This window comes from Sus scrofa, chromosome 5, assembly GCF_054392235.1.
Source record: "Sus scrofa isolate SSC_HxYL_T2T_F1_AM1 chromosome 5, Sscrofa_HxYL_maternal_Yorkshire_Landrace_v2.0, whole genome shotgun sequence".
In the NCBI taxonomy this organism is placed as follows: Eukaryota; Metazoa; Chordata; class Mammalia; order Artiodactyla; family Suidae; genus Sus; species Sus scrofa.
The window spans coordinates 85,277,084-85,290,170 of NC_139387.1; the positions used below are offsets into that span (position 1 = coordinate 85,277,084).

The following is a 13,087-nucleotide window of genomic DNA, read 5'->3' on the forward strand; positions in this document are numbered from 1 at the left end:
TAAAACAGAAACAAACTTACAGATTTTGAAATCAAACTTATAGCTACCAAAGGGGACACTGTGGTGGGGAGGGCTAAACTGAGGGGATGGGATTGACGTATACATACTACTACGCATAGAATAGATAACTGGCAACTCAATATTCTGTAATAACCTGTATGGGAAAAAGAATGGATATATAGCTGATTCGCTTTGCTGCACACCTGAAACTAATGCAACATTGTAGCTCAACTATACGCCAATAATCTTTTTTTCACACTCTCCAACCCAGATTTGTGTGTGTGTGTGTGTGTGTCTTTTTAGGGCCGCACCTAGCACCTACGGCATATGGAGGTTCCTAGGCTAGGAGTGGAATCAGAGCTGTAGTTGCCGGCCTACACCACAGCCACAGCAACTCGGGATCCAAGCCACATCTATTGCAGCTCACGGCAATGTCAGATCCTTAACTCACTGAGGGATGTCAGGGATTGAACCTGTGTCCTCATAGATACTAGTCGGGTTTGTTAACTGCTGAGCCATGATGGGAACTCCAGATATACTTATTTTTTTATTTAAAAAATTTAAAATTATAGTTGATTTACAATGTTATGTCAATTTCTGCTGTATGGCAAAGTGACCCAGGCACACACACACACACACACACACACACACACACACACACGCACATTCACATTATTTTTCTCTCATTATCTTCCATCATGTTCCATCACAAGTGACTACATATAGTTTTGTTCCCTGTGCTGTATAGCAGGATCTCATTGCTTATCCACTCCAAATGCAATAGTTTGCATCTAAGCATCTACTAACTACCAAACTTAAAAAACATACTTTATCACTAAAAAATGCCAAATATCATCTGACAATGCAGGGTTGCCACAAACCTTCAATTTTTAAAACAAAACAAAACAAAACAAAAACACAGTATCTGCAAAGCACAGTAAAATATGGTATGCCTATATCTACCAATATAGAAAATGCACAGAGCCTTTAACACAGTAAGGTTTCCAGGAATTCGTCCTGTGGGTAGAACAGTCCATGGGCCCAAAGACACATGGACAAGGATGGTTATGACTGCACTGTCTAGGGAAGCAGAGGCCGAAACCTAGAGGCCCATCAAGAGGGGGCTAGCTCATTCCATCACAGGACATCCGGACAGACTGTGAAAAGAGCAGCGGGAAAATGCTGAAATAGAAAACCAGCTGGAAGGAACATTCTTCAGTAGGAAGAAGCAAGACACAGAATGGTGAGAATACTAGAGTCCCATTTGCAGGTGTGTTCAGGTGTGCACCTACACACACAGTTACACATCCACACTCTTTATAAAGAATCTGGAAGTGGACACAATGAGCTGGCAACAGTGACAGCTTCTGCGGAAGAGGATTGGGTTGAGAAGGAGACATTTTTCAATTCTATCCCCTTTGGAACAGTCTGCATCCTTTAAAAAAAAAAAACAACCCATCACAGGCATTACTTACCAAAGAAACAGAAAAGCCAAAAACCCACCAAACACCAGCCTTTATAACTGTTTAAAAATTTTAAATGAAACACAGATGTGGTTAGATTGACCTGTCTGGGTTTAAAGTCTAAGGCACAACCTCGGGCAAGTTGCTTAATCCCTCCATGCCTCAGTTTCCACATCTGTAAAATGGAAACAACCGTTCAGAGGGGATCATCTTAAGGATTAAACAGAGGAAGCAGGACCTGGTACAAATTAAGCATTAAAGGGGAGGGAAGGTGGCGGGCAGAGGCGGTAGAGGGAGTGCTGAAGGATGGCTGGAGGGAGCAGTACGTAACCACCCCACTGAGCATCTGAGACCTGGGAAGCAGACATCACATCTTAAGCTACCCCCTGTAGGGCTCTGTGGGCAGAGAGGCTTGAAATGTATTGTTGCCTCATATGTTGCTGCTCCTGATGTCCAGAGCCACAGCCCTTGTGCGAGTTACAGCGACGGATGTCCAGTTTCTGTGAGCACCAGCAAGGTCCCACGGAGCCCTTGGCTGATGTGCGTGAAGGTCTCTGGAGCCCCTGGACCAGCCCTCCCTTTCTCACACCTGATCCTTAACCCTTGTTCAGGGATCTTTTGTCAGAGACTCTTGCTGACACATCACATTCACGTTCCAGGTTCCAGGATAGAGGACAGGAAAGGATTACCTGTTCTCAGAAATGCAGGCACTACAAAGAGATGGTGACCACAGGTACCACTTACTGAGCGCCTTCTCTGCCAGCACCTTACATATTATCTCCAGTGCTCTCAACCACCTTTCTGGATAAGTACTACCCCTATTTTACAGGTGGTTTTTTGCTCAATGTCAAAACCTCTAAAAAGTGGGAAAGCTGGGATTAGAATCAAGATCTGTTTGATTCCAAAGCCTCAGGGCTTCTTAGGTAATACGGTCCTCATCATGAATCTACTGTTCCCCAACCCAAGCCAGAGCAGCATCAAAAGTATGCCCCCTACCCCTCACAGTCCACGGGCACGAAGCAGGGACTGTCTGAAGGACTCCTGTGGGACAGGAAGTTGCTTGGCAGGACCTCGAGAGGCAGGACCTGAGATGGGCAGGTTGGAAGTGTGGGGACACATACAGCCATCCTCTCCACTGGCCCATCACAGTCATCACAGTGAGAGGATTCCCAGGGCGCCCTGAGAAGGAATTCACACCAGTGAGCCCCAAGGAGAGGGCTGGGCTCCTAGAGAAATAAAGCGCTCATCAGAATAAACCCTTCCGTGTAACTGCCTTTCTTGACACCTCCAGAGGCGCTCCCTCTCCGAATATTCCGGCCTCCTCCACCCAAGCATCCAAACATCACTCTTGGCTGATCCATAAATGACCCCCCTCATGCTCTTCCGCTTGCATCCTTGAGTAGCTGCGGAGGGAGGCCAGCTGCCAAGCTGACCCGGACAAAGTCCTTGCCAGCAACACTGACTTCTTGGTGACTCATTCACTTGTGCCCACAGATGCCCTGAGTGGCCGCTCCTCCCCTCCTGTCTGTTTACTCAATTGCCTTTAAGCACTCGGACGCGCTGGGCATCTGCCCCATTTCTCTGCTTCCCTTCCCGTTGCAGCTCCTACAGGCATCATCTGGGCGAACTGCCCGAAAGCCAGAACATTCCTCGTGTTCCTGGCTCCTCACCCGCCTGCCCTCCACCAGACCCGTCAGTAACACGGTCCCTGAGACCCTTGGGGCTCGAAAACAAGAAAGCATTTCCCCACACTGTCTGTGTCAGCGTCGCGCTTGCTGCACACAGCGTCACGGCGTCCTGGGGAAAGAGGTATCAAGAGAAAGGAAGCAGACAAGATGCAGAAGCACACAGCCATCTGTTTCTCAACCTTTGCCTCCAGATCCACCTCTTAAACTTTACCACAGTTTTCATTCTCGTCGCCACAAGGGTCCCTCTGATTTTTTTCTCTGTTCTTTATACTTGTCCCCTTGTATCAGATCCTAGACAAAGCCATCCATGGCCAGAGATTTATCCACATCCACACATCATCACTTTATATGTATATACACACACACACACACTATATAGAAACCACATACAAAATATGTAGGTCTACTATACAATATGTATATTTTCATATATATATATATATTTCCCCTACAGCCCTTGCTTATGCTATAATTGTTAACATATTGCCAGGACATATAGCCATCTAAAAGCCTGCACATGCCAACCTTTTATTCACATTGGAAATATCATCTTTCTTTGAGGATGTCCATGTGGTCCAGAGGAGCAGGAAGCAGAAACAACATGAAATAGCCTGCAGGAGGAACTAGCCAGCTACAGTTTCTAATCCCTGACCATAGATCAATAGAACTGACCAACCCCCATAATCACACTTGGGTTTGATTATGAGTCTTGGACCTGCTGCAATGACCACAACTAGCTTCTAGAGCAGTTTAGCCTGACTATCTTAGAAGTCCATCAAACACTAAATGGTCAGATGGGATTACTGGTCCCCAGGGCTTAGGAAATAGCCAGTGACTCAACATGAAAGTGATGCTCTTTCCTTGAGCCCTGCTATGGCAGGGTTGAGGGAACTCCTTGAGGACAAGGATGTGGTTGCTCTTTGTGTTCCCAAGGATGCGATGCCCAACGTGGAGAAGTATCCCCCACTGACAGGGACTTCCTTCCTGGGATCAGGAGTTTACAGATATAAGTGACAATGAAATTCTTGAACAACTAGTTGAACTAGACTAAAGGGGAAGAATACCAAATAGAATTTCATCAATCCATCAGCATATAACTTTGTTTCATGCGTGTTTTCTGTTTAAAGACACCTCATTTAATACATTAACAATGAACTCACAGCCAACAGCACTGTAGCCCACATCTGAATCAAGCTTGTCTAACACATGTCTTTTTTCTGCAAGGCACATGGCAGCTTTCATGTGCTCAGGAACACTTGACAGCATTTCAGCACCATGCTTGGGTGTCACCTTAAACAGTGACATCACCATCAAAAAGTACCAAAATGCAAAGGCAGTGGCACTAAATAGACTGAGAAAAGGACATTTGTTTACAGTGTGAGAGCTGAAACAGAAGGCAGGATGTCTTGCTTGGCTTCAGCTGGGAAAGTGCGTGTGGAGAGACTTGAAATTTTCACCACCCTGCATGTGTTCACGAATGACCACAAAGATGCTATAAGTATTGATTTGGGGATTACAAGTCAATTTTAGCAGGTGGTCAAACTTGAAGAAATGGAATCCCAAACAATGAGGATCAGCTGTGTGTGTGTGTGTGTGTGTGTGTGTGTGTGTGTGCACGCACATGCACGTGCATGTGCATGTGTATTTATAAAACAAAATTCAAGCCAAAAAAAACAGAGATACTGGCTCTTCAGAGAGTGCAGCCTGGCTCAGTCATCAAGACAGAGACAGTAAAGATATAAAGTAGACTGAGGCCAGGGAACAGGATAAAAGCAGCTGCTGCTGGTCATGCCAGGCCTTGCAGGCAGGGGTGTGGCCGACAGCCCACAGGAGACTGACTCTAAGGGGTCTTGGAGAGAGGGGCTAAGGGTGGGTTCCAGTAGCATCACGTGCCCACATGCAACAAGCCACACTGCTGGTCCATGGTGATGTGGGTTTGCCAACGTGCCTGCCCTGTCCACGTTGCCATCTCTCACACTCGGCTCTGGGCATGAGGGAACCTGTCTTCCCTCCACTCAGATGCCTCCCATGGGCCTGTCCCAGGGATTCCCTGCCTGGTGGTGTGTCTGAGGGCAGCAAGCCCACGTGCACAGGGCTTGGAGCTACTCTAGTGAGGAACTGACTTCTCAAGTGTCATAATCCAACAAGTGGCTCCTTAAGAGTCCTACCTTCCAGAGCTGAAACTACCCCCGCCCCGGGGTGGAGGGGGGTAGCCTGGAAAGAGAGAGGATTTGGAGGTAGGGTCCATGAATTAACCAAATAGCCCCAAGAGGTGTCAGAGACCTTTGGGTTGCAGATGGATGAGATATGACCTTTGCTTTTTAAGTTAAAAAAAATTAAAAAAAATTTTTTTTTTTCCTTTTTAGGGCAGCACCCATAGCATATGGAAGTTTCTGGGCTAGCAGTTGAATTGGAGTTGCAGCTTCTAGCCTACGCCACAGCCACAGCAACGTGGGGTCACATCTGTGACCTACTCCGCACCTTGCAGCAACACTGGATCCTTTAATCCACTGAGCACGGGGCCAGGGATTCAACCCACATGCTCATGGATACTAGTTCGGTTCTTAACCCACTGAGCCACCACAGGAACTCCATCCAATATGACCTTTGTCTGAGTCTCCATGTTGCCAACTCCCAGCCTAGTGCTTGGATCACAGATTCTCACTAAAATCTGGTGAGGGGGGAGTTCCCTGGCAGCTCAGTGGGTTAAGGAACTGGTATGGTCACTGCTATGACTTGGGTCACTGCTATGGTGCATGTTCGATCCCTGGCCTGGGAACATCCACATGCCTTGGGTGCAGCCAAATAAATAAATGAATAAATAATAAAAGGGAGGGAGAACTTCAAGATGTAAAAAAAAAAAAAATATGGTGAGAGAGTGCGTGAGAGAAAAATAAAGAGAGGGGATGGCTGGAGAGACTTGTGTTTATTAGGGTAGGGTTCCACCAAGGCCATCAGTATTGACCCATCAGGCTCAAATATATATTGATTCATATTGTGTTCAAAGCACTTTTATATGAGTTATGTCTCAGATTAATTCTACACACTAGGGGGGGTCAGGTAAGAATACACATGTGATTAGTTGAAGTAACTGAAACATAGAGAAGTGAAGAGATTTGAGCAAAGACATATGACTAATGAATGGCATGGCCAATACCATAGCCCACACATTTCTGCCCAGTTTTATGATGGGGAGCAGGCCCTGATGCGAGCACCCAGATGCTTTCTCCATTTTCTCTCTGAAGACAGCTCCCCCATGCCCAGGCACTGGCAGGGAAGGGTCCAGGTGGCCCCCAGAGATCCAAGGCCCAGGCTGCAGAAGGCCCATCCCAAGGAAAGCACGGGCTTCAGGCCAGAGGAACGAGACACGTGGCAACAGGACCCGGAGCCAGTGATGCTGCCAGTCTGGTTCCCCGAGCTGGGGAGCGGCCTGCCGGGAAGCCGAGCGGGCAGCCTGTGCCAGGCCAAATGGGCAATTAGCACCCACAGAAACCCTGCGGCCCAGCGGTTGCTCAAGGCAATGAAACTCCAGGCCTGCCAGTTCCCGGGACAGAGGGCAGGTGAGTGGGGAGCCTGTGTGTATGAGGCCCAGACCCGGGGGTGGGGGATAGTCCCTGAGCTGGAGGGGGTAGCACGCAAGACCCGAGGCCTCTCATTCCCTCTGCCCTCAAAGCCAGTGGGCCCTTCAGTTCAGGGAAGCAGGCTGACCTCCGAGGCTCTGTCTGGACTGGAGTCGCTCTTTCCTCTCTTCAATGACTAAAGCCCTGCCCTTAACTTTACTCACCTCCAACCAGACTATTGTACAGAAGCGCTTTCTCAGCTGCCTTCTTCTAGGCTTTTCTCTCTCACCTTCCCTCCAATACCTGCCACGTGCTCATGTCTCGTGGTCCCAGTCGCCTCTTGCAACACATCCCTTTCCCATCCCCCTCCCTGGCTCTGGGTGGGAACAGCCTTTACGTAGGCTTTCCAGGACTTTCTTATACTCCTGGCACTGGTGATGCTGGGCTCATAGGAGAGGAGAACAGGTTGCTTGTACAGAAAACCGGCCCTGGCCAAACAGGGTGCCTGGGCTTTCCTGAACCCTCTGAGCCTGGCTTTCTAACCTGGGACAAGCAAGCCACAGGTGCAGATATGGGCACAGATCAGGTGTGGAGGTTCAACCAAGGGGGGATGTAGTTTCCCTGGTGGCAAGGAATGGTTTGCTTTGGATGGGGGTGGGAGGCAAGCTCTGAGGCCAAGTTCCTGGGCTGCCCTGAGGCCATGCCTGGCTCTTGAATTAGGATGCTGGGATCAGCAGCGGGTAGGAGGTTCACTCTGTTAGCCCAGCCACATGGATCAGTGCAGGGGGCTACTGGTCAAGGGGTAATGGAAAGGTGGGGACATACGTGTGACCCCAGGAAAGCAATTTCTGAGAGGGTCAGAGAACACGCAAGAGCTGGGCTGGGAAGTGGAGGAAGACAGCCTCCCTGAGACCCTGTCATCCCCAGGGGCTGAGAGCTGGCACGTCCCTGGGCCTGGTAAGGAAGGAGACTCAGAAACGCAGGGCTGCTTCCAGGGAAATCCTGTTCCTCTCTCTCCCCTTGCCCTTGGGGAGGACTCACCTGAAGAAGCCTTTGCAGCCTTCGCAGGTCATAGCATTGAAATGGAAGCCGGTGGCTCGGTCTCCGCACACCCCGCAGATCCGGGGCACATTCCGGTCAAAGTCGCCGGGGTCAGGTAAGGAAGTGCTGGCTGCCGTCGCCTCCATCCCTGCAAGGACAGGAGGCAGGGATGGATGGAGGCAGTGCCAGGACCGGCTGGCAGCCTTTGCACCCGCCCGGCCCTTTCCACCGGGAGCTCAGCAAAGCTGAGCGACTCCTCAGGGGCCAGGCCTGAGCAGGATTTCGTTGGCACCTTCCCTTTGTGGTTCTCTGCACCCCAGCTCACCCCTGTGACACTCTGGCCACGAGCTGAAGCAGGGCTCCCAGGCCCAAGTTGGAGCAGATCTGCAGAGGGTGCTGCGTTGAAGCCCACAGCATGGCCTGGAACCAGAGCCCCTGGGTGCACAGGCTGTCCTGCTGCCTGCGGGCTTCTCTGTACCCTGCTGTCGTCATCAGCAGAAGGCGTCTCCCTTCGCCAGTGTGAGGAAGGCTTACGTGAATGAACACATGCTCCCCGCTGGCCTCGGCTCCCCCTCAGCAGCGGACCTGTCATGGATCAGAGACTCTCTTTTCCAGGGCGCCCTCCGAGGGAGACGGGGCAGGGGCTCACCAACAGCCTCACACGCAGAGTAAAACCCTCAGCCCCTCTGCCCTTGAGGGGCAGGGGGAGGATGGATTACAAGCCCAAAGCAAACCCTGTCAAAGCAAACCCTGCAGTCCCAGCTCCTCGCAACCATGCAGCTCTGGACTGACAGGTCTTGTGCCCCCGTCCCCCAGGCCTGGTACCAAGGTCATCCAGGTCTTTTTTTTTCCCCCTCTTTCTCTTTTTCAAGACAAACTCGACACATTGTTCTGAACATCCTTCTGAGTGGTGTGAGTCATCTACAATGAACTAATTCTGTTGCCAGAGGTGGCTTTTTATAAACAGGCAGTGTCATCTAGAGATGGATTTCACACTTGAAGGGGGAAAAGGGCAAGAACAAAATACAATCGCTTTGGGAAATCCGCCTCGGGAAGCAGCTGAGAAGACTTAGGCAAATCGGGACCTTGGCTCCACCTGCTGCCTCGGATCCTTGACGTCCTGTCCGCTCACAGTTGCTTCTGGGGCTCCTCAGGCCTCCCTGATGTGCCTCCTAGTTTTATCGGAGTCCTCACGAGGGGACTCAGGTTTAAGCGGCCCCCTGGGCCCAGGACAAGAGGGTCTCTCTCAAGTCAGAAGAAAACGCAGGGGCGAGGGGACAGGCGCCTTCCCTCCTTCCACCCCAGGGCGTCGTGTCCTCCCACGGAGGTGAGAGAGGTAGCTTCCTTGGCCCTTGGGAGGCTCCCAGCTTCTTTTCAATGACTAGGCCCTCGATCTGAGCTGAGGTTTGGCATATCAAAGCCTAGTAGAGGAGTTCCTGTTGCAGCCCAGCAGGTTAAGAACCCGACTAGTATCTGTGAGGATGCAGGTTCCATCCCTGGCCCCACTCAGGGGGTTAAGGATCCAGGGTTGCTGTAAGCTGTGCTATAGGTCACAGATGTGGCTTAGATCCTGTGTCACTGTGGCTGTGGCACAGGCCAGCAGCTGCAGCTCCAGTTTGACCCGTATGGGAACTTCCATATGCTGCAAATGTGGCCCTAAAAAGGAAAAAAAAAAACAAAAACAAAAAACCAAAAGAAATAGCCTAGTAGAGTCTTATTTCGTTCCATCTTCATCTCACCCCAATGAGGCAAGTGCTAATATTATCATGACAAACAAGGCCCAGAGAAGCCCAAATGTTGAGGGGTCTCTAGCAACTCTGATTACAAAATGCGCAAAACAAATACTTAATTAAAAAAAAAATTCTACCAAGAGCTTCAAGCCAGACGAAGGAAGCGGGACAGATAAGGATAGATACTGACAGTCTGAAGGGGCAGAGGTATTATTATTATTATTAAGACACTATTTTGTGTTGTATTTGCTTTTGTATACATAAAATATTGTATAACTGTAAAACAATTAAAAATAAAAGAGAGAGTGAGTGTCCGTGGGCTTGTCAACATTGTCCCAATGGACCATCTCAAGTCCAGGCTGACTCCAGGTTTCTGGTGTGTCACACACATGCAAAAAGTGGGCGGGGATCCCAGAGGCCCAATACTGTTGTGGGGCAAGAAGAGAAACTGTCTAGGATGCTTGTGGTTTAACCCCAGGTCAGCTGAGATGTTGCAACTCCCAGTCATGGTGAGGTTGCTACAGAGTCTGTGTCATCCAGCGACCAAACATCCGGTGGATTTGGTGGAAAAAAGAGAAATGACATGTGGGGGTGGAGGGAAAGCAGTCAAATCAGTCCGACAAGGACTCAGCATCATCTGGGCACAGCGGAGACGTGATGATGCAAGAGAGTTGGAACAATTCGACACCACGGCACGGCAGCTGTGCCTTCCTGCAAGAGATGATGCCATGAGGGCTCCTGGTCTGGGGGCTGGGGACTCAGGCACTGGGTTAAGCTCGACAGAAGGCTGGACCCGGCAGCCACAGGCCCACAGTGAACAGGACAGTGTTCACTGCTTGGGGTTACCTGCTGCTCCCAAGAAGCCAGGGCCCAGGACCAGAGGCCAGGAGCGGAGAAGAGGCCCAGGCATCTATGGCCTGAGAGCTGGCAGAGCTAGGAGTGATGGGCAGAGCTTGCAGAGAGCAGGAGAGAGGAAGGAGATGGACTGAGCAGGAAACATACACTATGGGGGATGGCCCCCTGGGGCCTGGGTGTCTGCAAGCCCCTCCCTCCGAGTCCCCACCCCAACACGGGCCTGGTTCCAGGTCTCAACTGCAGGCTGCTCGGGACTCTGCTGACACAGGACTGGACCAACAGGCATTTGCCAAGTGCAAGGGATTATCTCTTCCTCCCCCTGCTTCTCGCCTTCCTAGCCACCCCCCCAACCTTGCCCTCGCCCCTGGAAACCAGAAAGCCAGCAGGTTGTGGCTGATGAGGAAACACCCACCTGAAGGAGCGGGGTTGGGCAGGGAGGTCGAGCCCAGGCGTGCCCTTGTGCGAGGGCTCCCAGACACTTCCAACCAAAAGGACTCTGAAAGGAAAAAAGGGAAACATTTTACAGCTCAGCGCCGAGCTCACCGCTGGTGCTCCAGACAGCCTCTTTCCAGGGATTTCAGTCCCCGGGTCAGGGACTGAACTCTTGACAGAAGCAATTTGTTGGGGGCGGACCTGTCATGTCATCACTGGTAGCACTCCGGGGGCAGAAGCCCCGGGGCAGCCAGGAATGGCCCTACTTGGAAGCCAGAGGCAGTCAGAGCAGCAGGGAAGGGTGACCAGAGGCAGCATCCAGCTGGCGAGCCAATGGAAGCGGTCTCCCTTCTGCAGAGGCCATTGGAGGAAGGAAGGGCTTCTTCTAAGGGAGCTGGGCTGCTCCCACGGCCCCCAGCCCCCTCGGAGAAGCAGAGGGTGGCCTGGCAGGCTGCTGAGGGTGGGAAGGAGACAGGAGTCCTGGGCGATCGCAGAGGTGCCTCGGGGGCTGGGAAGGGTGCAGGCTAGGATGGCGGCACAGGCCTGGCTCTTGGGATGGCTTCAAAGGCCGGTGTCTGCGATCTCCTGTCTGTGGAGACTAGGTGTAGGCGGAGCAGGTGCTGCAGGGGTTAAATACAGCAACCCACTGCTTTCAAACAGGATGTTTTCTGCCACATTTAGCTCTTTCCCAGACATGCTCAACACCCCCGGGAAGGCTGAAGGTGGGCTGACCCTGATGCCCAGACTTTGGGTCTTAGTGGCTTGATGGGTCATCAAGGTGGGGCTGGCAGAATGTCTCCCTTCCCACTTCCACCCACCTCCAGCCTTGCGTGTGCATGCGCACGCACACACACACACACACACACACACACACACACACACACACACACACACACTTTTCCTTTGCACCAGTAGAAGGTGGCTGGGGAGATTAATAGATATGCAAGTGGCTGCCCCTGAACCCTGGCAAGTGGGGAAGGTTCAGACCCTCAGCTTTTGTTTCTCTGTCTCCTGGTGGCCCATCTAGCCAGGGAAGGGTGGGGGTGGGGACCAAGAGGTGTCCAAGACCTGGGCCTGGTGCTAGAACCGGCAGCCCACTGACCCATCTGCCTGCCCCCAAGGAACATCTGAGGAAAATGCCAGTGGCCCAGACTGAGATAACTGGGACTGGGCTGGCCCACTGCCAAGGACCATGGGCAGGGGAGGGGGACCGGCTGGGGACAGACATGCTGATACTCGCCCCCCAGCCAGACTCTCCTCTGCTCCCTCTGCTTGAACTGTCCAAGGTCCCCAGCCAAGCAGGCTCTCTGGATCCTACCCCATGGCCTTAGCAATTTCGCAGACTCTCAACTGGCTCCTCGAGAAGGCTGAGGAGAGGAACAAGTGGGCCCGGAAATGACCACTGTTTTCCTGCCCTCAACCCCTAAGACAGTCAGAAGTCAGAGCTGAGAGCCAGAAAGACCACCACCCCTGAGCTTAAAGAGGAGTGTAGGTATCTATTACGTGACAACCTGCTAAGCTCCCCACTGGGGCTGTGAGGTGTGAAGCACTCCCATTTTCCCGATGGAAAAACCAAACCTCACAGCACTGAGTGACTTGCCCAGAGTCCCGTTTCCAGGCCAGTGGTGGTAGCCAGGGGCCAAACAAGGACAGGCTGCCTGCGATGCCCGAGGGCTTTCCTTGCCTCCTGCCGACTCTTCCCTCTGGCTTCCATCACCAGCACGGACACTAGCGCTGGGCCCTGCGCCAAGGGCCTCCTGTGCATTCACTTGTTTAATCCCAAGGCAACCTCACAAGCAGGAGCTGTTACTGTCGCTATTTTAGGTGTAGGGAAACTGAGGCACAGAGAAGCCTGGATTGGAACCAAGGTGGCTGATCCCCAAGTCTCCTCTCTGCCGCCTTTCCTAAGAGAGATAGTCGAGTCATTCCCTGACCCTGAGGCCTGGGCGCCCCTCACTTCTGCTGAGTCAGGGCGGAACGGACTGGCCGTGATGGAAGAACGTCTCAGCGCTTTTTCTCCCGAGGCTCCCCAAATCATCCAGGACCCCGCTTCTGCCAGCCAGCCTCTCCGAGCCAGGAAAGCCCCATTCAGCAGATGGGCCTCTCCTCCCCACACAACTTTACGCCACCGCCGCCGCCGGAGAGTCCTTTCAGGGAAGACTACCCTAGATTAGGCGTACGGGTCCGAGTACATGGAAAGTGGGCCAAGGACACAGTGTCAAAAAAGAAGTGGAAAAAAAAAATCGTGAATGCTGCCTTTCTTTGCCACGTCATACACTCCCCCACCTCCAATTCACGTTCTGAGTATAAGCACATCC

At 51.8% G+C, this 13,087-nt stretch overlaps 1 protein-coding gene across 1 annotated transcript in view; it reads right to left on the reverse strand.

The window, feature by feature from the left end:
• Positions 1–13,087, reverse strand: part of VDR (vitamin D receptor) — a 59,265-nt gene that overhangs the window by 27,169 nt on the left and 19,009 nt on the right. The window contains 2 exon segments of the mRNA NM_001097414.1: positions 7,753–7,900; positions 10,750–10,833. Of these exon segments, the coding sequence (NP_001090883.1) occupies positions 7,753–7,898 (146 nt within the window). The 5' untranslated portion in view covers positions 7,899–7,900; positions 10,750–10,833.